The 24,176-nt window shown below is 40.3% G+C and overlaps 3 protein-coding genes across 3 annotated transcripts; 1 reads left to right on the top strand and 2 right to left on the bottom strand.

Moving 5' to 3' along the window:
* Positions 1-374: 374 nt before the first annotated feature.
* atp6v1e1a (ATPase H+ transporting V1 subunit E1a) lies at positions 375-3,820 on the bottom strand. Its single transcript, XM_062420087.1, has 9 exons — positions 3,685-3,820; positions 3,348-3,413; positions 3,148-3,257; positions 2,420-2,486; positions 2,162-2,251; positions 1,989-2,057; positions 1,753-1,847; positions 1,537-1,624; positions 375-890 (listed from the first exon to the last, which is right to left on the bottom strand). The coding sequence occupies exons 1-9, from the start codon at positions 3,715-3,717 to the stop codon at positions 828-830; spliced, it is 681 nt and encodes a 226-aa protein (XP_062276071.1). The 5' UTR covers positions 3,718-3,820; the 3' UTR covers positions 375-827.
* Positions 3,821-4,767: 947 nt separating this feature from the next.
* bcl2l13 (BCL2 like 13) lies at positions 4,768-21,161 on the top strand. Its single transcript, XM_062421430.1, has 7 exons — positions 4,768-4,865; positions 5,962-6,166; positions 8,861-8,950; positions 9,591-9,747; positions 11,064-11,136; positions 11,736-11,864; positions 18,194-21,161. The coding sequence occupies exons 2-7, from the start codon at positions 6,025-6,027 to the stop codon at positions 19,256-19,258; spliced, it is 1,656 nt and encodes a 551-aa protein (XP_062277414.1). The 5' UTR covers positions 4,768-4,865; positions 5,962-6,024; the 3' UTR covers positions 19,259-21,161.
* Positions 21,162-21,228: 67 nt separating this feature from the next.
* Positions 21,229-24,000, bottom strand: bida (BH3 interacting domain death agonist). Its single transcript, XM_062421431.1, has 4 exons — positions 23,873-24,000; positions 23,256-23,537; positions 22,504-22,625; positions 21,229-21,885 (listed from the first exon to the last, which is right to left on the bottom strand). Exons 2-4 carry the CDS (start codon positions 23,512-23,514, stop codon positions 21,694-21,696), a joined length of 573 nt encoding a protein of 190 aa, XP_062277415.1. The 5' UTR covers positions 23,515-23,537; positions 23,873-24,000; the 3' UTR covers positions 21,229-21,693.
* Between the last annotated feature and the right edge of the window lie 176 nt (positions 24,001-24,176).

The raw sequence follows: 24,176 nt of genomic DNA on the forward strand, positions 1-24,176 counted from the left end.
CAATTAAAGCCTTATCATTGCTGTTAGTTTTTCAAGCATCAAAACTGTAAGTCTTAAATTAACTCAGTGGAATCGGTTGTTTTGAAATATTGTTTTGGTACTTGAGTCCAATTTAGCAACGACAATTATAATTGTTAGACCCATGGAGGGAGTATGGCACCTTGTCTTGCCAACTGTTTGCCATTACTTAAGTCCACTGGGTGGCACTAAAAGCTTTTTTTTTACATTTTTAATGCAAGAAACATTTTGATGTGGCTAGTGTACCTAGGCTACTACATTTTCCTCATTGTAGAGTGAACATAGCCTGAGTAAACTGTTTGTTTACAAGCTGTAAATAAAGATATCTCATACATGCTGATTTCTCCGAGTCACACACATTTATTTCTTTGGTTTTTGCTCCTGAACAATCTTTCTGTCTGCTCATCCACCCACCCACACCCACACAAACATACACACAAACACACACATAAAAACCTTTAAATTATTTTACAAAAAAAGCTATATATTTGGCAAATGTAATAGCGTTGCAATTTAAAGCAGTCCTTTGGTAACCCCTGTAAAAGGTAATGAAGGTGGCACTTAAACATATGTAAAAGTGCACTTGTTGGATTAATTCTCAGTCCATTAGTATAAAAATCAAAATACTGTAAATGAACATATCTGTAGCATCCCATTAAGTAAGTCAAGGTTTTCTTTGACCTTGATGACTGGCGAGTGATTGTACAGACTCTCGTTTACTACGGTGACACGACCGTGTATCCCTCCAACAGTCTGTGGTCACCTTATATATTCCACCTGTGCCCACGCTGCTCTCTTCAAATCCATCGTTAATCCGTGAACTTGCGGTTGGGGTTGACACCAAACAAGGCCACTCTGATTTCAGGCATCATCTGTCAGGGGTTAAGTCAGGATACAAATAAGATATAAGTGACCTGAATAAATTAGTAAAGGAATAAATAAAAGGAATGCAGATGCTACAATATTTTTGTGTTTTTTCCCCTTCCTCGTTTCTTTAATGAACAGAAAGGGAAGTTAAGAATACCCTGCAGTACTGGATTTTTCAAAAAAACACTTGAAAAACACTTGTTTTTTAATAGATTACTTATGTGGGTGCATCAGCAGCTGTGTGTAGGAAGCAGAGAACATTTGGGAAGCAAACTATAAATAATAAATGTCCCTGAACAAAGAATTTACTTGTGAAACACGTCACCAAAGCAGGTACTCGAAACACAAAGCATGGATAAAGTGTAATTACTTGATAAAGCAGTAAACAGTAAAACTTGGAATATGTCTTTAGCTATACTTAAGGAGATTGCTAAATTAACACCCAATTTGACAGTGGTAAATATGTGTGAGGCATGACAGTCTTGCAAAAAGTATCACTATACAATTTCACTTTAACCTTCATACATGTGGGTTATAAGGCTAAGTGGAATAACTGATGGGGAGTGCTGCCCTCCACAGGCAAACAGAAGGAACTACTTTTAAGTGTTGTAATAGTCATAATTGGACATTAAATAAATTCTCACACTCTACCTGTTGGGCCATAAGCTCTAGTCTGCTCTCCAAAGTGTTGGAAACCTTGATCTTCCCGTTATCATTATACATCTCAACTCCTCCGCAGCTGTTAAAACAAACATATGAGTATTCCTTTTCAATCCTGGTCACTATCACAAAAATAATCTTTAAAATCAGGGGGTGTCAGTTGATGTTGAAATATAACATGCTGAAAACTACATGAAACAATCTCACATGTCTGATGGAAGGAAACGCTCCATGTCAATTTTGACGACTATGTTGCTTTTCACAGCTTCTTTGTAAATAGGGATGTTCTTGTTAACTGCAGCCTGTCAAGTAATAATTTATAAAAAGACTTCAAACCAAACACAACCATCTAACATACAGACAACAATATGTATTATATTGGGACGATCTGTGATTTTCTAATTTCTTACAATTACATTATCCTCTAGTCAGCTCAGCCTCACCTGAACCATTTCTACATCCTGTTGCCGACAGCGAATGGTGACTTTTGGTTCCAGGAGTCGGTAGAAGCCCTGAGGAGTGGAAAAGCTCAAACTCAGAAAACACTGAGAACCAACAGACCGATCAGTTGTGAGTGTATTTCTCCTTGTGACAGAAGTTGGAGATTTCACTCTACCTGAAGCAACAGGCCCTCCATTAGTGTGGAGTACATAGCAGGGTCCTGGGCAATCTCCGCAAGTCTTTGTCGGGCCTCATGCAACAAATCCTGAAACAAGAACACATGTAAAAACAGAATAATGCTGCGATTTGATGTGTTTCTCATTAACACTCTCAATCTGATAATGCAGAGTCAGACACATTTACGAAATTGTATCGTCAGTTGCGTAACATGAACTAAATATGAAAATGTGTGTAAGACGTGACCATCTCTAACCGCAATCATGTCATCACGGGCTTTCAGCACCTTCAGCCTCGATTGGTTCATCAGATTGGACATCTGTCTGTGGGAGTGGGAGGAAAAGTCAATGAGTGTATTATCATGTAATACAGCACCCCTGTTACATAGTTGTCTTGCATGATACTCAGTTCTCACAACACACTGAATTAATAGATTAGAAGCACATATGAAGACATCAATGCTAAAAGTCTTCATGTTAAGATTTCAGAGCCCAGGGAGGCGATGTAATTACACTACACCAAGCCTAAATATATTTGTATTGCTTGTTTAATATCACTCAATGCCAATGAGGGCAGGTTGGGATTAAAAAGGAAAACAAATCTGACAGATCCAAGTGACAGCAAAGTAAAAGTAAGGTAACGAGGTGAAAAAGTGGAGAGCAGAACTTTGTATAAGTTCCTTTATTTTAGTGTACTGCGATCTATTTCTATCTCTTCAAGTCCATGTAGTTACACATGAGATATGGGAAGGCTACGAATGTTTGTCATTATTCTGCATAGCCAAAGCTGCACAATGATGACTTTAAAACACAAAAATTATATAATGGTCAGATTCCAGACTTCAATCAATCCACTCATGTACCAAGACTTGCTGTTCACTCAATTCAATGAAATGAGTGAGAGTCCAAATGGTTGAACACCATTTGTAGTACTGTGCAGGCAAAGGCTCAACGATTATTCCCCTAGGCAAATAGTATAACTCACATTTTCTTATGCTGTTCAATCTGTTTTTCCTTCTTCTCGTAATATTCCATGATTTTCACCCTCTGAGTCTGCACCAGGCGACCTTTCTCAATGTTGAACTCTTCCTCCGCCTGTAAACAGATGAGTATGACAAGGCTCTTTACTGGTGACTGCAGTAAAAAATCACAAGACTGACTGACAGACAAACAAACTTCAATTACCTTTGCATCAATTTCCTCTACTTTCTCATTGGCCTCTTGCTCAATGAAGGCCATCATGTGCTTGATCTGCCACAAGGGACAAACACAAAATAGTTTGTTCAAAATCAGATATCTGACCAAGTTCCACATTTAACAAAAAAGTTAACAGTACAGACTATAAGTTTTTAAAAAAAATGTTAGTACAAACCGAGAAAAAACCTCGAATAACGTTTGAACAAAAGCATGTAACGGTACTCCAGTTTTTTTAAGCTGACGTTAGTTTTGTTTACATGGTTAAGAAAGTTGTTTTCACTCGGTAGAGTCAATTTAGTTTCTTGCCAAAGATTGCTTACGTTACCTGTTTCTGTACGTCAGCGTCGGTGAGCGCCATGTTTTTTCTTAAATATGTTTTTTCTTATTTAAAGTCTGTAAAAAGAAGTCCTGTCGACCACTTGTACTGTCCAGCTTATCAGCACAGACTTCTTCACCACCGCTTGTTTCGCGTCCAACCGCCTTAGTTTTTCTCCTTACCCGCATTCCGAGAAGACCCGCCCTTCTCTGCCTCTGATTGGCTAGTACTCATTGCCTTCGATGGGAAGATTGGTTAGGTTTAATAATGGAAAGCGAGATGGTTGGGTTAGGGCACAGCCCCTCTAAGTTAGGATAATAATATTACGGTCAGAGCCAATCAGAGGCAGTGTAGGGCGGGTCTTCACTGAATGCGGGTGGGAAAAATAACGCAATCGAAGCAGCTACACATAGCTTCCGATCAAACCTTTCAAAATAAGATGCAGATTCAGTAGGCCACCGACTCAAACACCCCTGTCGAAATGTTTGCACATACTTTCAAATAAATGTCCAAAAAGTAAGTCAAGTTGTCTCCTTGTCCTGTTGTTTTCTTGCTATAATGTAGAGTTGCACAGCTAAGGACACTTAACAAAAGTGTGACGCAACTCACCATACATTTTCATTTAGTAACTCTACCCAATCACATTGATTGAAACAAAATAAAACGCGCAACATAAGAACTCAAGATGCGCGACATGAAAGATAAGCGAGCGACACCTTTTTCTTTCATACATTCGTAAACGATAATTATCAAGAGTTTGGAGCGACCTACCATACATCATCCTTAAATAATTTAGTATTTTTTAGTCATTTTCTTGGCCGATGTCTGCACACGCATTCTGTCGCTCACCTGACGTGCACGAGCGGTTGCTAGGAAACATTTTGAAAGCCTACTTATGTTCAATCCAAAACAATGAAAATGAATAGACTTCCCCTTTGAAGAATTATCGCTTAAATAGTCCTAACGCTGTCCTCTGACGGGTGTTATTTTGAAGGTTGTGACAGGAAGGTCGGTGTTATATTGTCGCTAGCTTACGTATCCGTCAGAGCAGCACACTGTGTACTATTGCTAGCGAACTGCTGCCTGCCAGTGGTGGTCTGTCCTCTCCAGCTCCTGCTGCAGAGGACTGTGTCGCATATTTCCATTCAACTTGTCGTCTGTCAACACCTGGTTGCCTTTGCACGAGGGCGGTAAGTGTGGCACCTACTGGGCTCAATTCATGTTAAAATTGAGTTTTTCGTTTCCGAAATAGCACCTAGAATGTTGTAACGTGAAGCTAGCTAACGTTTATAGCTTTTTACATGTGTGCTCTGTTGTTCAGCAACGACTCCTCTGACCGAAAACGGACTTTTCCTATATAATAGACACCCGCTTAACTTGACCGCTAATTAGCTAACGCGGTGTGTCTGGGTATTAATAGAAATTGAGCTTCTATCATTAAATTGCCATTTATAGTAGTAGTTTTTATGTAGTCATTTTGAAAATAATAAAAAATAATTAGAATTTGCTGATAGTCCAATGTTATATTCTTTCAAACTGTTGAATTTGAACATTATATCTGATATTACTCACTTTGGCGTCTCAGTCCAAGTCAGCAAGTGGTTTTGATTTGACAGTTCAAGCCGGAAGGTTTTGTTAATTGACAAACTTGACACATGTCTAGTTTTTTGATCCGCATGGTGTCACCTCATCTCTGGAGGACGATGTGAGTTGAGAAAGTCGTGTGCATGTGAGTGAGTTTGTAAACTGTGGTTTAGCGTCCAGCAAATACCAAACATTACAGCATTAAAATATTCAAATATACACTAAACAGTTATTCAGCAAAGGCTCTCAATGACGGACCTTTCACGCCCCTTTGTCTGCCACGTGTGTTATGTAAGTTCAACTATTTCGTGATGGAGATACAAGACATGTCCAGCTAAGAGACATGTCTTGTGTCTGTGTCCCTCGGTGTCTTCAGTGAGCATGGATTTAATCCTACAGGCATTGAAATGTACATTTAGGAATTAGTTTGTAGTCTCATCGGCACTTTGCCACATGGACAAGTGAACCAGGCACAGTAGGTGTTGGAAATTGTGTTGTCATGCCTGTGATTACACTGAGTAATCTGTAATCTGTTTTATGTCATACATGTAACAGCTGTTTTACAATTAGACAACATATGTCATCATGGCTTTCTTTTTTTTTTCCATGAGTCCGATGGGTTCTCTCATGTATTGTTAATGAGTGCCATTGCCACACTAACTAGTTATTGTTTCCACACTGGCTGTGATTTTCTTTCCTCAGGTTTGACGTCCAGCTTTGACTGTAAGAACGTATGTGCCTGAGAGTCTGACACACGTCTGTTTAATGGCTACCTCGGGCTCCACCTCTTCTGCCTCCATCACCGCCACTGTGCCTGAGGGTTTCCATTATGAAACCAAGTATGTTGTGCTCAGCTACCTGGGAATGCTGCCTATTAGTGGATCACAAACACTACCCGCAGCTCAAGGTGAGAAGAAAGATTTCAGATACGTGGTTCAATTTACTTTTTTGTTCATCTGACTTAAGGTAGTGCTTCAATCTGAAATTAAAGTGTGGAAATGAAGTGGCTTTATGAAGGGACACACTGTTCATTCCTGAGGTGCAACTAGTGACAACAAAACACAGTTTTAGTCCTTTTTACAGCTGTCTTTATAGTGTGCAATGTGACACGTGTAAGGGCAACCCTCACACTTTCACACATTCACACAGCACACATGGTTGTAGCAAACATATTCGGTGTGTGAAGGCAGTTTGCCACCTGTTTACCAGCTCAATTTAGCCTTCTCTGACATTGGCATAGAAACTAAGCCAGAGACTGGTGTGCTCATTGAAGTGTGACAGTTATGAAGTACTCAGGGCCTGTAAACAAATAGATGTCATTTGAGGCTCCCTGTAAGCCCACCAACAATCCTTACAATCTGGTGTCCAGAGTAGCGGAAGAGTGGCCTGTCTGTACAGACGCTTTTATAGCAACTTTGTGCTGTGACCTCAAGCATGTAGCTTGTCTGTTTTTCATTAGATTCTCTATGTGCGTGGCATAAAAAAGAACACAACTTAAAGCTTTTAAACAAACAGTTGAGGGCAGTTTTGCCACTTAATTATAAGTTATTTGCCAATCTATGCCAATAAATTCTGTTTCTTACTTTAACCCCTTCCAGAGTCGTCCAGGTGTTTTAAGTAACTCTGTGCTGTTAGAAAAATGAGGAGTGAAACTGATTCCTACACTGACCACCACTAGCATGTCATGGTTCTTAATTTGTGCAATAGAGCAATGACCACAGTGTGTTCATGGTCAAATAAGTCTTACTAATTATAAGTGAAAAACATCCAAGTCTCGGAAGGTGAGATGCTTTTGCAGGAGGACCATTTTAGACCATGAATGTCACTCCTTCTGTCACAGAATATGAAGAAAAACTATCTGAACCCCCCCCCCCACCCACCCACCCAAAAAAAACAAAAAAAAAAACCTCTAAGGTACTTTGAGTTTGAAAAAAATGAGGGATTGTAAAAAGGGAGAGAGGAGGGGGGGGGTGGTATTCTCCATATTTCCTGTCCTCTTTTATTGTTTGGCGCATGCTTGAAATGGGTGGAGAAGGGCAGATGAGTGGCTGATCCCGGCTTTCCGCTTGACCCGGTCCAATTTCTGACAGCCTGTCATGTGTAATCACCGTGGGATTACTCACACGCCGATGGACCAAAGCAAAATAGTTGGCTGACGAGCTGTCTGGCTGAATGCTGAAACAGCACCAAGCCCAGGAAAAACCAACACTGATCCTCAGGGCGTTCATGTATGCGCTGTAGGGACAGAGACAGAATGGGAGAGGGGCCAACTGAGTGTCCTCTTCCTTCCTGTTGAAAACACAGTGTTTGATTTCCCTCATGAAATCATTGATTAGGGAAAAAAGCACATCAGTCAGCTGTTTCATGTATTTGGCTGCTAGTTTACAGTTTAGCTTTGCCATTTGAAACTTACAGAACTAATGCTCTACACAATGCATCAAACCCAAGAAGGCTTTGTGTCAGATATGCCCCCCCCTCCCGCATGTTTCATCATGGCCCCAGCATTGGAGACTGAACATTGTAAATAATTTACACGAACATGAACTGTGCATTGTATGCATGTGATGAAAGAGCCACCATTATCAGCCTTTGTCTCTTAAAGTTCAGCAACATCATGCAAAGAAGGAGTGGCTTTAACGTAAAGGTCATTAGTGTCAGCTGCATCTAAACCCATAAACATGTTTGCGCCCTCCAGGAAAGTTAGTGTTTATACATGCATTACCACTCTGTTTGGCAAACTGTGTGTATTTCATGTCTTGCTAAGTGTGCAGACATCATTGACTTCTTATTATGCAGGAGTCGAGGGAAGACCCGATTTTCACCACAATCCTGGTCCAAGGCCTTTTTAATATTAAGTATCTAAGTCTGATCTATTGGAATATATCCAATTGGAACCCAAAATGTGTCCCAATCCATCTTGTAGATGTTGAGATACTTCAGTCTGGAGTAACAAAGTGATGGACTGACAGAAATTGCCAATCAATCCTTCATAATTAAAAAAAAATCTTAATCCGCTTCATTGGACCTTGAAGACCATTTCAAGTAGAGCCTGTAGCTTTTCTGCACATTCCTGAAGCAGCATTAGCAGCAACAGTCCTTGTAGCATGAGTATTATGACATGGTGCTAATTTTAGTTTTGAATTGGCAAGTATTAAGACGAGGTGAAAATGAATTTATAAACACCATCATAAATTTTCAGGCCTGCTCAATCTTAAGGGGTGTAAAGTGTTCGCAGAGTCTTGGTGTTTGATAAGATTTCTTGATAAACTTGATTTCCAGATTCATATTTCATCATCTCACTAATACTCTGTACCAACCCACCAACATATAGTTAACCCCATGCATTTTCTTCATGATGCAGCGTCACTGTCTGTTTTAACATTTTAACATGACTTCATTCAGTATCAATACAAGCTGCTTCAGTTGCTGCATGACAGTTGTTTACAACAGGCGTTAACATGTGCTCAACAGTGTACTGTACAAGGGGCCTAGAGGGTAGATAACTTTGAAACATGCATGACCTGTGTGTGTGTGTGCGTGCATGAATGTGCGTGCGTGTCAGAAACCGTTAGTTCATGTGTCATGTGTTTATCTTTTTCAGGAGATTTCCAGATTGAGAGAGAGAGGTCCAGAATGATAAAAGAGCAGGTAGAGGAAGAGCTGAGACGACTAGAAGATGAAGTCGCTGCCTGTAAGTGAACACACTCACTAACCTAACCAAAAAATTAGCTTATTCCCAATTGGGGACACAGCTTTTGTCCCCAATTATAGAATGAAGTCTCCATAATGGTAAGAACAATATGTCTCTGTGTAAACATTGTAGGGCACATGTTATATATAGGGCAGTTAAATATGCAGCACACCCGCACAGTATTCTATAATGACATGAAATCCAAAAACTGCTTTTGGGTCAGTTGTTAAATCTATGTCTTTTATTCTTATTGTTATATACAGTATATAACAATAAGAATGCTGTTATTCTTTGTTCATGCAGACAGTTGATCTTGTTGTACAAAGGGATACTAGAGTCAGTATTTGTCAATGTAATGTATGCCATATATGCCATGATAAAGAACTTTAGTGTATTTCATAACCACAGTTCAGAGTAGCATGAGTGAGTATATCCAAATGAAGTACCTTTTATGGAGTCTTTTAAACTGTATGTATGAATGTATATTATATTTGAACAAAGCCAATAATTAAACTAATTAAAAATTAGCTAGAAGTGGTAACACTACTACTACCTCCTCTGTCCTCTGTGTTCCCACTCCACATTCCCTTTTCTGGCATGTGGCCTGTCTGAGATATCATTCTGGCCTGTGTGTTTGTAGCCTTTTCCAGCACAGGCTTCGACCGCCACACATCGCTGGTGTTCAGTCCGGCCAACCCAGAGACCTCAATTGAAGACTGCCTCGCTGCAATGGGAGACCGGTTGGCTAGAGAACTTGACGCGAACCTGGGAGCAGCGGTACACAAACTCCTTGCAGGGTCAGTTCACAACTCTGTGACTACGTTAAATAAAAACACTCATATTGTAATCTTTAAGGGCACTGCTGGTTTAGATTAACATGCAAGATCACAAAAGTGCTGATAAAACGTGACACTGCTTTTTTTTAACTGCTTACGAATCTTCAATCCAAACATTTCAGTTTTACATGGAAGCAAAATCATGCATCAGTGCAGCAGCTACACTATTCAATATTCACACACTCTGTGTATGAGTATGATGAAACTGTGTGTGTCCACAAGGATAGTGTTTCAATCTCAAAGAACTGATAACGTCAATGTTGATATACGGCTGGTATCATTTATTTCCTTCTCAGTGAACTCTTCAACTTCAGCAGTTATGCAGTCAGATGAAAAAAGAGCTTCATTGTATGAAAGATTTAGATTATTTTAAATTCTGAATGTGTTAATTTATATATATATATATATATATATATATAAAAAATATCAAAATGAACTAGACTGCTGTGAATACATGCACATTAATACATTCATTTTATTTAATTATATAGAGTAGATTCTGCCACACACATGCAAACACATACACAAACACACATATTGAGTATAGCCTCCTCATGCAGACATTCAACTTGGAAGTCATTGCAGGAATGAAGTGTTCACATTCTCAACCCAAATATGTTGGTTATTTGCTGAAATTACAGTATGTGCTAGAGACAGTCTTCTTTATTTCTCCCTGTTTGAGACTGCACACAGATGATGATGATGATGATAAATGAAACTGAACTATTGAAGATTTGTGGTGTACTGGGCAGCTTCCAACTAAAATGATGTGTAACTGAGTGGGACATTGCTGCAAAAGAGCAGTCATGCTCAGTGAACTACCCCAGGGAGTACTAGGGGGCATTTCGGATGTGCTCTTTGGATAAACGGCCATATTCAAAACAGGAAGAAACCCTAGGAATACTCATGTGCTTTTTATTAAGCCCTCATTTTAAGCATGGCTGACCTCTACATGTTACAAGAAAAATACATTTACAGTTTATAGCACATAACATAACTAATTACATAACATAATAATTCTGTGGTAACATATTTTAGGTGGAAAAAGCTTAGTTTCAGTCAGATACATTTAAGGGATATCTCTTTGCAGGTGAACTAAAAAGTTAATGCGGGATACTGAGCATAATGTGTTTTCTGACAATGATCCTTCCTACATCCTTCTATTGGTTGCCATCAGCAAGTCACCATCTAATTAAACAGCTGGTTTAAACACATGGGTTAAAAGTAGTTTTAATACTTCCTCAGCAGTAACATGTAAATCTTTGTTTATGTTTCAGGCCTCTGGACTACCAGAGATTCAAAGACACAACGCAGGATCTGTCAACACACACACAGGGAGGTTGGAGCAAGGTGAGTCAACCATTCGATTGTCACTAGTGTGGTGTTCATTAAAAAATGTATTTGTTTGGAATGGGACGATTGCTTGGCGTCCGGCCGCTACTTCAACACATGGAAAATTAGTACAGTTAATATGAGGTGTGAATGAGTATATACACCAACAACATGAAAAACACTAACATTATATTATACACAGATGAAACAACAAATACTTACAATAGTAAATAGATGTTTTTTTCTTGTTTCAAGTAAAAGAATGGTCAGTAGACGCAACAATTTACTGATGCTCCCTAAATGCTGAAAATGCGGACTATTGGTAGACGCAACTATTTACAGATGCTCCCTAAATGCCTCCCTAAATGCCTCCCCTATGTGGACACTACAATTTGGAACTGCGCTGAAGCTGATTGGATGGACTGTAGTGCCCATTCAAAATGTGCCAGAGACATCCTGCAATATGTCTTGAACATAATCCGTAATCCCACCTCCGACCACAATGTGGGTTGCAAATGCTGCGGGTTGTCTTTTACCTTTTACGTTAGCATTGCTTTTGTTTTGTTTGTTTTTTTTGCCCCCTTTATAACTACTACCTCTCCTCCCCTCTCTCCCAGGTTCTAGTGCCTTTGGTGCTGCTTCAGGCTTTACAAAGTGAGGGCCAGCCTATGACAACTTTGCTGCATCTGGGACTGCGCTTCCTAGAGGAGGCTGAGGCTGACTACATCATCCAGCAAGGGGGATGGGTGAGTTATTTAACATTAAATAGGGGAGACCTGGATATGCATACACTTACATTTTATGTTTAGTCACCTGGAAATTAAAAATGACTTACTGTTTTATTATTCAGATGAACAAGAATATCCAGAATAAAATAAATGTCAACACTCTTAGATGATTAACAAAACTTAGTTGTATTAAGGAGTATATGTAATGTGAGGCTACGTGGAGGCAGCATGGATGTAGTGTAGTGAGCAGAGAACTGCTTGCACCATCCTCAAAATAGACGTACAGAACTATAAATGGCCAGGTGAGGGCATCAGTGAGCCACTTGTACAGATGTTTCCTACAAAGTCACAGTTCTTCTGTGATCAGAACCACATGAACATATACCCAAGATCATAATGTACATCATAATAAGTGTGTGACCATAAATCCGCGACATGATCGTCATAATTCAATGGACAACATCTCAGTCAGGAGGAGTCTAATGCTCTAACTTTAATGTAATCTACTTTACATTAACGTTAATCTTAATTTGGACAAAAATGTTGTCTCCTCAACATAAACTCTGCTCGTGTGAACTCTGCTGCTGCTGCTGGAGCTGAAAAGTAATCTTGGCAGATACAGTTCAGCTGTGCTCTTTGTGACTGATGTCCTCAGGTGAGAAAACCCTGATTACTGGAAAAATGTCAAGCAAATGAAGGGATAACATTATTAGAGCAACAGTATTTTTTTCTTGTCTCTATGGTGCTAACTTAATGTTTACCTGTACGTACACCTCCTCAGGGTGCAAACCTAAGATAGAACATAAAGATAAATTGACAAAAATACACAGGTGTGTTTTTTTGGCGCGCCTCTCAAGCCTGTAATTTGAAACGTCAACAGATTTCAGTTCCATATCCTCACAGCATGACAGGTTTACTGCGTTAATCCTGAATCATATTCTAGTAATACCTCGACAGCCTATAAAGGAAAAGCAGAAATATTTCTTGTCATCTTAGTTGGGAAGTTGGTGCATAGATTCCATATTGATAGTTTCGCTTGTTTTGTTTTTAAGGTTTGCATTTTTTCCCCCCAGTGACGATATTAGCGAGGCTTTATTTCACCAGTGTCGTGATAAGTAGAACACTGCGTCACAGATGGCTCCCTATGAACAAGGTCACGCTGACGAAGGGTCACGTGAGTCGACATGTTCAACCGCTGCTTTCGGCCGCCATTACCTCATCGCCACGTTGTTCGGCCCGGTTTTGTGCAACGTAACGTGAACACAGAGCGCCGGCTCCAAACAAAGCTATATTCTTTGTCCTACGTTATGTCACAGGGGATGAACGGATGATAGGCTGGGGCAGGACCAACAATGGAGGGATGAAGGGAAAAGGAGGAGGGAGAGAGAGTGTACACGAAGAGACTGGCTGATAGGAAGGGAGGGAGTATGAAGGAGGGAGGGGTGAGAGATGAGGGAGAAAAGGGGGTGGGCATGGTGAGCCAGCAAGTGAAATCTCCATTAGTTTGACATCTGCCTGCATGCACACTTCTCTCTAACTGGCTTTCTACCATCACTCTATCTTCACTACTCTCCTGAGCTTTAACTGTCAGGTGTATCATTCAAGTGTAAACCAGGGAGTTTTGAGACTTCACATTAAGGTAGGATGTTTCTCTTACTTGTGATGTTGAAGCAACTACTGAACAATTCATTGGTCTTTGAGTGTGTGTAAGGGCATGAGAGTTTTAACTTGGACAGAGTGACTGTAAAGGAGTAGCAAAAGGTCAACAGCCTGATAGGTCGTTCCTCTCTGTTAATATTTGCAGCTCTCTTTCATTGTTTTGTGGTTGCATGTAAACATACTGTATGAATGTGTTTTTTTTTTATAGTGCGATGATCTCAGTCAATGAGCTGTGAATTGCTAATTGCTTTTAAAGGTGCAGTTTCTATCCTCTAGTAAACAGAATGCAATAAACCAGGTTTTCTTTATCATATTTACCTGCTTTATTTATCTATCCCTCGTTGCATGTTTACATTGTCATTTGGCTTTTATCCAAAGCATTTTACAATTGAGGCAAGACGATCAAGATATTTTCAGATATCAAAATAGTATCTAATTGTTAATGCACAAGTGAGAAAAGGTCTATTTTCTGTGTTGAATCAATAAAGAGTAGATATTCTGTCTGTCTAACCCTAACCCTTCCTGGACTTTGTATCTTTTTGTGACTGCGGTGTGAGTGACACCCCATTTTGGGTTTGGGTGCCTCATAATTCCTTTTGTTAGTCACATCAGAATACAATAAGGATTATTATGACCCTAATATGGTGTACACTTCATTTGGCAGGAACAAAACCAGCAGCCCTCACACAGCGCACAGCCAGGGGGCAAGTAAGAGGAGGGCACAAATCGGGGGGGGGGGCGGGGGGTGGCGAGGGAGATGAGCAAGCAAATGGTCTACATGGAGACAGAGATTCTAAAATGAAGGATATATATATAGAGTAGAATTTATGCTGATCGGAGATGATTTTCAGTGCGTGCAAACCCAGCCACCTCTCTTAATTTTCTACACTGCTTAGTTTGCAGCCTGTCTCCTGTCTGCATGCATGCTACTGTTGAGGAATCAGACATCTGCACACCCTGAATGTGCACATCAGCCATTTCATATTACTGTTCTTGTGAGTGTGATGTAATATGACTCCTGAGGTTTGGACATGGCACACCAATAATTTCACCTGACCTCATATGGCAGAGAACGAGGTAGAGACACTCTTTTTATTACAGGATATGTGATAGTCAAAGCAGCATATTTTAAAAGGCAATAAAGCATCTTCTGTATGTCCTCAGTTCTCTATTGGACACAGCCTGTGCTGCTTAGGAACAGTGTGCTGTGCTAATGATATTTTAAGGACAAGGTGCTGTAAGGGTTCCAGGCTGGGCCGCGTCAGGGCACATCACACTGCACCCTGTACACTGTAACAGTGCTCCCCCATGTTATGTAAGCATCATTTCGCCCGCTCCAGGGTGAAATATGTGCAACACTGTGCCACCGCATCGACAGGAGACTGGACTAGAGTAGAGTGGACTGCTGTGCAGGCTGAGGAAGCCCCAGAAATAACTCTGATAATCCTCTAAAAACATCATCATCACCAGGGACTCGACCGGCCCCTCGTGTAGCTTAGCTTAAAAACTTGCCACAGCGGAAACACTTTGGCCGACTGCCAAGCTTTAAACAGGGCAGCCATCATTTACTCTGTCCTTCCATATCTATCACATCTATCAGTCTCACCGCAGCCACAACACTGTTCATGATGACTTGCCAAAAAACAATATTTACTGATGCACAGTGTGTAGCTGCACACAATGAGAAAAAGGGGGTTTGCCCAAGGCTCTCCCAAATTACACAGAATCCATTAACACAGTCACTTCTAAATTGTCAAAATACCACGAGTTGTGCCGGGCAGTTTCATAATACAGGCAGTTACATCTGTGATGGTTTTGTGGGCATCTGTAGGGAACTTGAATAACAGCGTTGTACTTTGTTTAAATCCTAAGAATCTATTTGTCGTCTGTCATTAATTCAAATGATACCATTAGGGACGAGAAGATCCTACTTAATTTTATTATAGCTTTAATCTGTTGGTGAAATAGTGGGATTCTTTAACAGTGTTCTCCCATAACAAGATTTTATTGATTTCTGTGGGTTGATGAAGACAAGTGGGCACTCACAGTGAGTGAGTGAGTGAGGGATTAAAATTCCTCTTATGGTGAGGTAATTTAGTCTTGCATCTATCTCAGCAGTAACTAAGATTAAGTTAATGATGAGCTTAGAACAGTGATGACATAATGGTCATAAATGTCAAAGTGTGCATACGAAGCAGTGAACATTACATTGATCTTAACAACAAAACTGAATGTCACTGCTTTTGCTCTATCATTTACAAAGCTGTGAAAACAGTTTCCTATTTTGTAGACTTGTGGGTTTAACATTTCATTGTTGTGTAAAATGAGACTTTGTAACATCCCAGATCTAATGTCTGGATTTGCAAGTGGATGCAGCATGTTGATAGTATGCGACAGTCAAGTGCCAATGTGTCAAGTGCTTGTTACAGTCACATAGACTCTGCAGCAGTTTTCTCAGTGTGTTTAGAGATATTTCTTCTTTTTTTATGTCTATAGACTAGTAGCTGTGTTACCCAGCCCTTTAAAGGGAGGGATGGTTCCTAGTTGTTTTTTTTCAGTATTGTGTAACAATTGTGCTCACCTAGTGAGAGGGGAAAAGCAAATAATCACAAGTAGATGGTGCACCCTTGGCTCTACAACAGGAATGTGTTGTTTTAATGTAGTAGTTTGGCTTGGGGCAAGGGTGGAGATCTGTGGAACACACCTTCCGACCGAGCAGTTGAAATGGTAGTGTGCTTCCCAGCTTCGGCAGTGTTGTGGAACCTTAAAGAAAATAACACATTCAGGGTGGATTGTCTTCTCAGGTGTGTGTGTGTGTTTTTTTTCTTCATTTTTTCATGTTGCATTATAATGTAGGTTCCAAAGATTTCTTGTTATAATAATAATAATGATGATAATAATAATAATAATAATAATTAACCTAGTTTCCATAAATTTGATTTGGTTAGATGGAGAATTTGTTGTGTTTAATTCACATACTATGAACTGTTGAGCAAGACCACTATTGCCAAATTCCATTAAAAATGGATGTAATGTGATGGTCCATAGTTGGTGGGTGTGCTCTGTGGTGTGAATAAGGCAGGAAACACCCAGTTACAGTCAATTTTAAGGTTTAACGTCAATTTAGACTTTAAATGAGCGAGGACTAGAAATACAAACCTGAATAGATTGTAATTGTTCCTGAATACCATCAGCAACCCTTTCCTGTTGCTTTTATACCACACGACAGAACTGTCCTGTTATGTCCAGCGGATGTGAGAGCCTGCATCTGAAGGTTTTTTTTAAAGCACTCTTGCTCTCCCACATGTAAATCAGCTTATGGAGAAAGCAAATGTTGGATAACGATGGAGGCTGTTAGATTTAATCTCTGTCCTGCCTCCCAGGATGCAGCTGCCACGCACAGCGCTGTGAGTGTCCTTGTAAGGAGAATAACCTTCACAGCTTGACAGTGACTGTCATATAAAAATCATGTTTACATAGGTTAATATACTTTTATAAATGCTACTTCAGGAGTTAAGTGATGTGCGGGTCAGATGCAAATTGGCGATCAATGCCACTCTGTGAAGAACATGATGACACATTTTCATGTTTTCTGAGGAGACCGTGCTGCCCTGGGAGCATGTCTCTGCTGTCACATCCTCTCTGTCTGCTACACTCACCCCCTCCCCTCTACAGAAACACCTCTGTCCACTCTGTCTGTCTGAATCTCATCTGTTCAGGTCGCACCTATGTGACACGGCACAGCAGCACAACAGAGAAGCTTCTCATGAAACTTCCAAGTTTAACTTTAACCTAGCTAAGCTCAGTTTATTATCTGATTATTATCTGATCCCCTGATATTTTATCTAGCGGTACCATTCACATTTGTGGTTGTGAGTGAAATATTTATATTATTGTCAGGCTGAACCTAGGCGATAACTTTTCATCTAGTAATTTTTTCACCCACCATGTGTAGCAAACAACCACCCACAACATCTGATTAGCCTCTTTTTTTCCATCCAGTGTTTTCAACACATTGAACACAGAAGCAGTGTGTGCCCTCAAGACAGTGAACATGTCAGTGTGTATCTTGTTCTTTTGTGCTCATTGTGCACACACACTGGCCTATTTTCAAAGCACATACTTAAGATCCTGCATCACACACTATACTTAGTATAACTGGTATAATCACTCATTCTGCTGCTTGTTTTTTTTGTTTTTTTTTTCAGTGATGTCAAATGTTGACATGATAAAGTGGCTTTGGGGAGAGTTTGACTTTCTTTAATGTGTATTATTTACTCGGACTATCGTTTGATTAAATTTGCTGAAATGTATTTTGCTTCAGCAGTGTGTGCTCTGTGTGAGTTAGTTCCCATATGATCATATGATATGCTTGTTATATAATAAAAGAACATTACAGATGGCTCCCTATCTGTTGTCAGTTAGGAGCTTCATACCACTAGGTGGCATACAAAGCTAACCTCATATTACCTAATGCAAATCATGCAGCCTCAACCCATGTTCACTTTGTTCTGCAGCATTATCCTAATTTAAGACTTAGAAACTCAATCTAAATTTAAACTCTAAAGTTTATGATCCTCAATCTAATTTTTATGTCTACTACTTAATTTTTTCAGTATCATCTCAGCCTCCCTCACTCTTCTAGTTTACAGTACACCGATATCTCTCTTCCTGTCTGTCTACCACAGGGGCAAATATTTGGCCTTGAGTCAGAGGAAGAGCGAGGTGTGACCATCGCTGAAGACAGCAACGACATTTACATCCTCTCAGGGGAGCAGCATCCAGACCAGCTCAGCCCCCCCTCATCGCTCCTCTGCACTGGAGACAACAGCAGCGGGCAGAGCTCCTGGCAGACAGAAAGCTTACCGGTGTCACTGGCCGGCCACGAGTCTTGGGCACAGGTCGGTATGATGGACCCCGAAGACGTCAAGAGCCTGGACAGCAACGAGGGCGTGGCTCTGGCTGAGGAACGCAGCGAGAACAACTCCTCAAACTCGGACATTGTCCACGTGGAGCGCGAGGAGGCTGAGCTACTCGATGAAGGCGGTGAGGTCGGAGCGATAGAGGAGAGCATGATGAGTGTTTTAGGCACAGAGAGTGAGCTGGCCGAGCTCAGGGAAGAATTTAGGGACCAGACTTCATCTGTTCCAGTGTCATTGGAGGCAGACTCCACAGCCCCAGCCTCCCTGATTTCATTAGAAGATGCAGTTGTAATAGAGACGCCCGCAAGCTTGTCAGCAGAGCCTTCCCTCATCTCAGAACCAGAGCTGCCTCCCCTAGTCCCAGAAGCTTCTGCTCCCCCTCCCTCTGAGCCAGAACCTGCAGCACCTTTACCTGTTCCTGCAGTAGAACCAGATCCTGAGCCAGAACCAGTTGCTACCACTGCCCCAGTGCCTGCTGAGGCGACGCCCTCGTCTCTACCCAAGGAGACCCCAACCTTTAGTTCCACAGCACCAGCAGAGCCTGAAGCCACCTTAGAACCAGCTTCTGAACCAGAACAGACGCCCGTCTCAGTGCCTGCCCAGCCAGAAGAGCCCCAGCCCGAACCAGAGACTGTGGCAGAGCAAGAGGTCCCGCTGGCAGCACCCCTGGTCCCAGAGCCTGCAGAGGCTTCTGTACAGGCCCCATCTGAGGAGCCCACAGCGCAGACAGAGCCAGAATCAGAGCTCTCAGTGCTGCTTTATGGAGGCGCTGCACTAGTCGCCCTCGCTGCTGTGATGGCATACGGCGTCATAAGCTGCAGGAGGAAGTAGAATAGAAAAGTATCTTTCTCAGGGGATTAGAATGCAAATTAAAATATGTTATGGTAGAAATAAAATTATTAGTGCACACTCTCCTTCACAAATTGTGAATTTATCGTTTGAGGCTGCATTTACAAAAAAAAAAAAAAAAATGCCTTTTGAAGGTTTAAAATCTGTGAAAATTCTTCCCAGCAATCCCAGATCTCACCACACTCACAACCTCACCGCTGGAATTCTTTGCTGTTTTCACTCCACCATTTGCAAACACAGAAAGGGGAAAATGATGCACTCCACTGTACTTCTTATTTGTGATGTTTTTCTTTCTTTGCATACCGCCCTTCTAGATTTTAAAGTGTGGAGTTTCATCTCTCCTCTGCTTGTTTCGATTTCTGTTGTCTTTTTTTGTGTCGGATTGGTTTGTGCCATTTGAGTCAGCGTATTTACTTGGAAATTTCAATTCTTTGTTTCTATGCAGAAAAAGTGGTATCTAATCACACTTTATCCTCTAACTGTGATGTGTTATTCTGATGCTTCCTCTGGTACGCAAACCAAATATAGAAATTAAACTGATAATTTGATTATTATACAGTTTGAACCTACTTCTGACAAAATAGACATATTGGTTTCATTGTATGCTCCATCTTTGTGCTTCATGTATTAGTTCACCTTTACATGTATAAAGACATTATATGATTTTGTGTATGTGTCCTGAGGGACAGAACTACTGCTGTATATTGTAGAAATGATACATTAAACATGTTGATATACTTCTAAGTCATTCATTTTGACTTTATCAGTATATTCTTCTGTTTAAATATTATGTAATTGTCCAAACAACAGCAAGTCACAGCATAAGTTATAAAGTGTTGTTGCTGTAGGGTTTTCTCAGAGGTGAATGTCATACTTACAGTGTAAGTTGTCTGACTTTTAAAGATACCTGATTTTTGAGTTGGCTACATCAAAGTCCATATGTAAACCGCATTTCTTTGTTTGCATGAGCTAAGCAGGAAAATGTGAACATGTGCACCAGATATGGACCGTGGGAATTGGATGTAATGTGGATGCAGCACATGAATCCAGTCTTACCTTCAATGTAAAAAGATTTACCAGTGGAGTCTATTGGGTGGACACCGCAAATTAATCATCATATGCTGTTTCTGCAGTTTGCTTCCTGTCCTTACATTTTTCAGCCTGGTGTCTTTAGCCTCTTTCTATTACCACCACTTCTCTTCTGTACCCAACGTGTCCAACAACAAGCACATCTGTCATGGTAACTGTATGTCCAGGGAGGATATTAAGTCCCCACCTTTTCTGAGTAGATTATGAGGTATAAGGCGTCTGGAATGTAAAAATGGGTTCTATACGGACAATCAAAACAGCATCAACTTGTTTGTGTGCTTTCACGTAGGTGAAGAATTCTGTAGCAATGCAGCAGAATCCCCTCACTAATGATCCAGTGTCATTCAGGAGATTGTAAGCAGGAAATACAGGCTGTTGAGGTGGAAAGCCCCCTGGCCTCCCCCACATTCAAATGAGATGCTTAACGAGTTATCCTGCCTTCTTGCTAAGTCTCGCCAGGGAATTATTGAAGTCAGTATCACATGATAAAACGGTGACATTGTGTTGCCCCCGCTGCAACCCCACCTTTTAAATCTTTCCTTTTTGATGATTTGGGTACTTTGTGGTTTGATGGAAGTTGTATCACCATGAAACTGAGGAATGACTCTTAAAATGTGGTTTTGGAAAAGATGTCAAGGATGTTTCCATGTCTCTGTCTGTCAGCGTTACTCAAACTATGCCTGCTTTAAAAGTTAAACTGTTAAAGTATGGAGCAGGTGGATGTTAAAAAGGTCCCAACATGACACTTTGTACCTTGAGTTTCCTACAATAAATACACTGTTTGAGATGAGAATAATAAAAGATAAGACTCTTTGATAAAGTTTCTGTGCTTTGTTCAGTTTAATAGCAGGAGGACTGTTACACTGCTTCAAAAATATAACATTTCTTTATTTTGTTCAGTTTAATAGCAGGACTGTTACACTGCTTCAAAAATATAACATTTCTTTATTTTAAGAAATTCAACTTAAATCATTGGAATGAATATACAAAGTAAACAGTACACGAGGCACACAATTCAATACATAAAAACAAATCAACGTTTTATTAACTACAAAGATATACTTTCAAGCAAGTAAACTGAACCAACGGAATTTAATTGTAAAAAGATTCAGAACAAAGTAATGAAAAAATTCAAGTGTTAGAAAGAAACTTCAATTTCCAAAACACTGATCACTCAATGTCACTTTCCCTTCATTTGATAAGTGTTTTTACTAGTCGACAAAGCTGTGGTCACAGTTGACTGGTCACGAGAGGCAGATGTTTCAGATTTGGCAGTCTTCTCCACCACACATTTCTTGGGTATTTCCTCTGAGCCTGCAGCTCAAAAGTCACAAGTCACGTCTGATGTAGTCCAACGCAACGTCAAACAGGTTCCTCAGCAGATGTGGGGCCTGCTGGCACACTCCCTTCACCAGCGTGAGACTGAGGGCCACGATGATTTGCTCCTGGGGAAGATCTCTGAGACACACTCCCTGCCTCAACGCCATATCCACCTCCTGGCTAAGATGTTTTTTCCAATACTGCAAACAAACAAAGGGGTCAATCAGTACATGAGGACAGTGCCCTAGTTATTGTAACTTTAACAGACCATAAACTGATACATGCTCAGTCATAACCAGAGTATGAACACGCACAACATGACGCTGCTTTTTACTTGCGTCACTGACTGTAGCATCTTGTATTCATCTGTATGAGATAATTCTACTGTGCAACTGGTTTTCACTCACTGCAAAATGCATGCATGATTACTCATCAGAAATATGTTACCAACCAAGTGCATCCACAGAGGGGGTGGGGGTTAAATTTTCTCGCAAGAAAATCATTGCAACATATCAATACTTTCTAATACGACATACTATATATGCTGATAAGTAAATTAATCACTCAGGGGTTCCTTTACTGTTAGTTGGAGTGGGTCACCTCACCTCAAAGAATAAAAAAAACTTTTAAAATAATCTATAAATTAAAAATGGCACTATTTTTTCTTATATGCAATTAGGGTTTAAACTATTGTGCCATTGCAAATACATGCTCAAACAACTACTGAAAGTTTGATTCAGATTAAAAACTGATAAGAAGTTTTTCCAATATATTATACACCATTATCAACCATTCAAAAAATTATTGAGCAGACTCACATGAATGGTGGAGGATAATACGTTATTGCTCAGGTTCTGGGTAGCCTGAGCCACCACGTTGTGCTGAAACTGGGCTGCAATTTCTCTCAACCCTGCTGCTACCTCCTGAATAGCTGCTGCATCTTGAATAGTCAACCACAGAAGAAGAAAAAAAAGGCCAAACATAAAAACACATTAGTCAACATCATAAAAAATATTTCACCATAAATTATTATACAGCACTGAGCCTTCTTTAAATGATTTTATTAGGATCTTGGACTTTGATATAAACACATCATATGTGTTTATATCAAACACATGATGTGTGTTTTACAAATTCTCTGTAGTGCATAGAATTTGTGGATATAAGTTTACTATTCAAACTGTAAACAAGTGACAGATGTGTGACCGGGACTATATGTTTGTATCAAATGAGACACTTCATAGCTTCTCACTTCCTGCTTTCACTATAAGTAACAAGATGTTTTGTTAATGGAAATGCAAACTAAATATGCAACCTCAGTGTAATCAGTCTGACTTTTGAACTATGATACACATATTTCTTCTGCATTAATTTGAGTAAACAAGTGTGTGGCTCAACTTTACATGTAAGTATAATTTACAACAAAAAAGGGTGCATGCAGAAAAAGACTAAAATCTCCCAACAGATATGAAACATTGGTGATGAGTGTGAAACTGGTTTATAAAGGGAAACTGACTTTGTAATGTCACCTGCTGAGTAAGTAGTGCGGTTTAAAGTTTAACTGTCTCACCAAGCTCCTGCAGTAGCACTGAAGGCTGAATGTCACCAAAAGACATGGCGATGCAGCTGGAAACGTGACCGTCCGTTTCCAGGCCTCCATCGTCGTCAGTGTCCATCATGAGACCATTGCAGTTGATGTCCCGGCTGATTTGTGTGCCCAAAGAGGAAAGCTCCTTGTCGTAGTTTACGATTGTAGAGTCCGTTTGAAGGAATGAAATAATGACCAGAGGGGCGTTTTGCCCAATGGCCGATTTCCATGAATCATCCATTGATAATCACTGCTCGGGACTTTCTGGTTTAGGGAAGAACAGGGAGGGAAACGTTTGCTATGCTTGCTTAACACCTCAAGACAGATAACAGGAAACTCAAAGAAGAACAGAGTTGCATTCAATAAGTAAATGACCAAATTGTAAATGAAAACACGTTACATTGGTTTGGCTATACGTATCATGTCAGACAATACAAATAGTTTATGGAGAAGTAAGTTAGAGCACTTAGACAAATATTACGGTAATGCTAACATGGATAGTTATCGGACTCGATAAGTTAACTTTAAGCATAAAGTTTAAACGTTATCTGGTTAGCCTAACTTATATATCCTTCGAAAAAGTATTTCAGTTGACTCACATTCGTTTTCTTAAGCCAGTTGTGTTTCACCGTTAGACAAGTAGCAGCTAACTGTTGCTTCTTAAGTGATGTTGGTCCATTAGACACCGAACTCACCGAGCCTAGGTACCAAACTGCCCCCAGCCCGGCCACAAGAAAACAGCACAGGGTCCTGTGACGTGTGGAGGTGGAGCCAGATGATAATCATACATTGAATCCTCGCGAGATTTGCAAGGAAGCGTTAACATTAATCCACACCACTTTACTAATGATCATTTTAAACCAAACCAGGATTTTTCTGTAACCTTAAGTGAGGTTTGTGCCT

Source organism: Scomber scombrus, chromosome 6 (genome assembly GCF_963691925.1).
Source record: "Scomber scombrus chromosome 6, fScoSco1.1, whole genome shotgun sequence".
NCBI classification, from domain to species: Eukaryota; Metazoa; Chordata; class Actinopteri; order Scombriformes; family Scombridae; genus Scomber; species Scomber scombrus.